This window comes from Aegilops tauschii, chromosome 6, assembly GCF_002575655.3.
Source record: "Aegilops tauschii subsp. strangulata cultivar AL8/78 chromosome 6, Aet v6.0, whole genome shotgun sequence".
Lineage (NCBI taxonomy): Eukaryota > Viridiplantae > Streptophyta > Magnoliopsida > Poales > Poaceae > Aegilops > Aegilops tauschii.
In genome coordinates, this window is record NC_053040.3 from 118,187,575 (window position 1) to 118,192,657 (window position 5,083).

A 5,083-nucleotide genomic window follows, 5' to 3' on the forward strand; every position below is an offset into this window, starting at 1 on the left:
TATGAGGAGGTACGTAAAGAACTTCTTAGGTTGCATGACAGGTGGAAGAAGGTAGTGGTGCCGAAGAGTGAAACTTTCAGAAGGATTGCAGCAAATAATCCATGTTTATGGACTGAGGAGAGCGAGGACGAAGATGATATCTTCATGCCGCCGCTTTCGGGTTCTGCATCGTCGAAGGGCAAGAGTTCTTCATCATCGAAGGGCAAGGTTTCTGCATCGTCGAAGGGCAAGAGTTCTTCATCATCGAAGGGCAAGGTTTCTGCATCGTCGAAGGGCAAGCGTTCTTCATCGTCGAAGGGCAAGAGTTCTGCATCGATCGAGGATGACGATGATGACTTCATGTAGTTTTTATGCTGTATGTTGTGAGTTCAGTTACGTGCCATTTAATTTGGATGTAGTTCTATCTAGTTGTTTGTAATGTCTCGTTGTATGAATATTATGTTCTATCTAAATATGATCTTGTAGAGTAGGCATATGTCTCGTACATAAGTACATAGTCATTTGTCTCATACATAGAATAGACATAAGTTCTCACACAGAAATAGATGGTAATGTCTCTACTGATACATAGGAGCGGCAATGACGACGTCTGGCCTGCCGGGGAGACGGATCTCGAATGACAAATGCATCACATATAACTCGATTTCCTGTAGCAATGCAACTGAACAACCCTTTTCCATTCCCATTCGCTCAGCATTTCTTGAATCTTGCCATCATCAGTTATGTCAATCAATTTTCTTTCCCTAGGGCCATCTGAATGCTTCCTGCTGACGTAGTACACAAAATCGTCTTCCTTCAACCCTTGCTTCAACATGAATTTAGTCTTCAACCAATCAAAAGTGAGGTCCACTTCACTAACTTGCACAACACTTGGAGACAAGCCTTGGACATGAACAATAGGGCTAAGCACCCACTGAGTACTCTCAGCCATCTGCAACACACAAATCGCATTGAGTACGTACCCTACCCCTTAATATCCCCACTAACAAATATTAGACATGTCTATATATTACGAAGCTATGTATTACAGAATATTAACGGAGCAACTAATACAATTCACCCTCCTACAATTATATTACAAATATTTGCCGTAGCAACTACAAATATTGACAGATTAATTAGTTGACATCTAAATATATTAACAAAAACTACCGGAGCACGTACGAAAAATAAAATGTGGGCTTAAATATACCCTTGAAGCGTGCGTGTGAAGGATGAAGGACGAACGGCGACCACCAAACTGCGGTGCTCCGGCTCGAACGAAGAACGACGAACAACAGCTTCACCTCCACCACAGTGCTCCAATTTACCACCAGCACACTGCAATGCTTATGCAGCTCCGTCTGAAGGGGTTTTATAGGTAGAGAGGAGAAAATGGCGGGAAAGAACGGCTGCGATATGGCGGGAAAGGGTTGGCGGGAAACGGGTGGCGGGAAACGGGTGGCGGGAAACGGGTGGCGGGAAAAAGTTGGCGTGAACATATGACGATGATGACTTCATGTAGTTTTTATGCTGTATGTTGTGAGTTCAGTTACGTACCATTTAATTTAGATGTAGTTCTATCTATTTGCTTGCAATGTCTCGTTGTATGAATATTATGTTCTATCTACATATGATCTTGTAGTTCCGATAACAGAGTACTAAAATAGAGTAGGCATATGTCTCGTACATAAGTACATAGTCATTTGTCTCATACATAGAATAGACATAAGTCTTACACAGAAATAGATGGTAATGTCTCTACTGATACAGATACATAGAAGCTTTAGTGACGATGTCTGGCCTGGCGGGGAGGCGGATCTGGAATCGGGGACCATCCCAACCTGTTGGGTGCCCTAACGTGACGAGGAGGAATCTCAGACTCTCCCTGGTCATGCTGTGTATCCTGTGTGGGGCCTGGTGGAGGAGTCGAAAACATGTTCATCCACTGGGTGTGCTGCGACATCTGAGCCTGTATGTTGTCCTCGGGATGTTGATCACTCCCCCACGTATCATGTGATGCCGACATAGACGCCTGATATCCATAGGCCCCTACGCGATGGAATGGTTCATCATGAAGAATGAGGTCGCGTCAATTAGTATTGAAAACAGTAAATATGAAGACACATACCTGCTGGGTGTGACGTCTGCTCTGGCTGAAACACGAAACTGGACGAGGGACCCTGCTGCTGTGGCTGTGGAGAAAACACGAAGCTCGACGAGGGACCGTGTTGCTGTGGCTGTGGAGAAAACACGAAGCTCGACGTGGGACCATAGTGCTGCGGGTGCCACGTAGAACTGCCAGGTTGGTCAGGACGGGGTGGCCTGGTTGTCGGCTGCTGTGCTAGGCGTGGACGTGGTTGATGTCGTTGCATGGAGTGACGCGGCTGCTCCTGCTCGTGCTGAACAACATCGGTTCTCCGGGTGCACGTGATAGCCTCGTACACAGTCCGTATCTTATTCTGAATTCTTTCCAAGAAGGGCTGTACCACTGGACGATGTTGAAGAAGAGGTCCAGACGATAGTGATCGTCCAAAGGTGGTCACGTCGTCGTACAGTTCGCGTGTCAAGGTAGCCTGCAAATTTCCATGACGATTAATAATGTATGTCTTTTGCACGTCAAAGTATGTGACAACATTACGTAAAGAAAAAATATCTTACCGCGTACTGCCTAGAGCCCGAAGTATCATAGCTCGGGTACATATCCGACGGAGTAGGATCCGGTAACTCCTCTGGGTGGGAGTACTCAACAATGCGTAACCGTGTTCCGGTCATGTAGCGCCGCAAATAGAGATTGAATTGATCGAGATCGAAATTGTGATTCTCGTGCCATAGATTTGTGTTTGCTGTCTCCCATTCTATAACATACGGCTCTAGTCTAACTGGCCAGTCAGCAGTTGTCCTGTTCATGCCCTTCCTTGTCGTCCTAAAATTGTGGTGTGTGTTCAACAATTACCTAAAGCTTCGAATGGAGTACTATGAAAGAAAATGCAACATTGAAAAACTGGTTAATACCTGTGGATGTGTGCTGGCACCGGGTTCTCTATAGGGGGAGGTAGCTCCAACTGCAGAAGACCAAATTGCCTCATAACCCTCTGTTGTGCCATCTCCTCGACGAAGACATCGAAGATGATCTTCGATTTTGTCATCCAGTAATCTCGGTCCCTTCTGCATAGCACAGACATACCAGCAGGGTATCTCGCTTGTATGGCTGCTTCCGTGTAGGGCTGCCAGATGACCCCGGTGTACGCATCGAACTGCTCGTTCAATGCTGTGTACGCCTTCCTGGTCTGATCACTAGCAAAGCGTCTCTGCAGAGAATAAAAGTTAGTAGCCGCTCGCATCGATCGATCTCTTGTGCACAAAAAGTTGCATTAAACTACAACACGGTGCATACCTTGCGACGAGTCCAACACAGACCAAAAGTAGGCATGTCAATGCCCTCAACATCAAACATGGCGTCTATAGGCTCATGAACCCGTACATCTGGTCGCCCTATAGAGAACCTCTCCCACGACCACAGCTGTAGGAATAGAGGGCATCCAAGAAGGGCTGGCTTTCTCGATGTAAGCTGGCAACCATTGCACATACCTCGGTATGTAGCCGCTAACACCGCCGAACCCCAACTCCTCTGTCTGATCTGATCCGCCGTCTGAGCGCTCGCTATCTCGAGTGCCATAGGGATGTAGAGGGCGCTAATAGTGGTGACATGGTTCTCCGTGAACATCACCTTGCCGAAAAGCCACAGTAAGTAGGCCTCGAGGCTCCGAGTGATCTGTTCTGCAGTCAAGGGCGCCCGGAAGTTCTGGATCTGCATTAAGCGAAGAGAAAGTTTTAGTAAGCCGCAATTATTTTCTGTACAACTTTATGCGCGATAACTTGAAGAGAATAGGTAGGGGAAATTACCCGGAAATTTAGCAACCACTCATACTTAGGTCCGTGATGCTCCCATACCGGATCGGGAGCATCCGGAAAAACACCGTGAAAACGTTCTGTAAGAGCTCGCTCCCAACCAGCCGGTGCGTCCAACGGTCCTACGGCATGACCTGCCAACGGTAGTCCGAGCAAAAGTGACACATCCTCCAGAGTAGGAGCCATCTCTCCCCATCTGAAGTGAAACGTGTGGGTCTCTGGCCTCCAACGGTCCACTAAGCAGCTCAGCAAAGACCCATCGATGGCGACGCATTTCTCACCCGGGATAGACTCAACCAGACGCGCGAAAGGTAAAAGGCCGGCCCATTTCAACCTTCATGAGAGAACTTTTCAGTTACTGTCTCCCATTTCAACCAGTAATATGCATGTCAGTGTGCAAATTAATAAAGCACGTACCGCTGAAGCCATCCTGAGTGTATCTTCCAGTTTTCCTTAGGAGTGCGAGTGACGAGAGGCTCAAGCTTGCGCTCATACCATATCGCACCACGATGACCCTTATCAATGTCCCCATTCAGCAACCACAATCCCGACATTCCTGCACTTACAAAATTCAGAACAAAGTGCCACACTTAATAAAAATTCATAACATAGTGCCACACTTAATAAAAATTCATAACATAGTGCCACACTTAATAAAAATACATAACATAGTGCCACACTTAATAAAAATTCATAACATAGTGCCACACTTAATAAAAATTCAGAACATAGTGGCACACTTAATAAAAATTCATAACATAGTGCCACACTTAATAAAAATTCAGAACATAGTGGCACACTTAATAAAAATTCATAACATAGTGGCACTCTTAATAAAAATTCAGAACATAGTGTCACACTTAATAAAAATTCAGAACATAGTGCCACACTTAATACAAATTTCAGAACATAGTGCCACACTTAATACAAATTTCAGAACATAGTGCCACAGCACACTTAATATAAATTCAGAACAAACTAGTGCTAGCTTAGCTTCTTCCTCTCGCCCTTACTCCTCTACTACCTCTACCTCCTCTTCTTCCCCGGTTGCCTCGTCCACACCCAGTGACAAAAGTGGGACAATTAGTGTCCCTATGGCCAAATTCATTGCATAGAATGCATTGCCTAGTCGGACCTCCTGCTTCAGATTCATCCATATCATTTCGGATGCGCTGACACTGCCGTCTGCCTC

General features: G+C 45.9%; 1 protein-coding gene and 1 long non-coding RNA gene across 2 annotated transcripts; both read right to left on the reverse strand.

Moving 5' to 3' along the window:
• Nucleotides 1–628: 628 nt before the first annotated feature.
• LOC120966899 (uncharacterized) lies at nucleotides 629–3,338 on the reverse strand. The gene is made up of 5 exons (XM_073501810.1): nucleotides 2,995–3,338; nucleotides 2,641–2,905; nucleotides 2,111–2,555; nucleotides 1,784–2,031; nucleotides 629–931 (listed from the first exon to the last, which is right to left on the reverse strand). Exons 1-5 carry the CDS (start codon nucleotides 3,321–3,323, stop codon nucleotides 629–631), a joined length of 1,590 nt encoding a protein of 529 aa, XP_073357911.1. The 5' UTR covers nucleotides 3,324–3,338.
• Nucleotides 3,339–3,453: 115 nt separating this feature from the next.
• Nucleotides 3,454–4,516, reverse strand: LOC141025337 (uncharacterized). The gene is made up of 3 exons (XR_012186819.1): nucleotides 4,309–4,516; nucleotides 3,886–4,225; nucleotides 3,454–3,790 (listed from the first exon to the last, which is right to left on the reverse strand). It is a non-coding gene; the product is annotated as an uncharacterized lncRNA (long non-coding RNA).
• Between the last annotated feature and the right edge of the window lie 567 nt (nucleotides 4,517–5,083).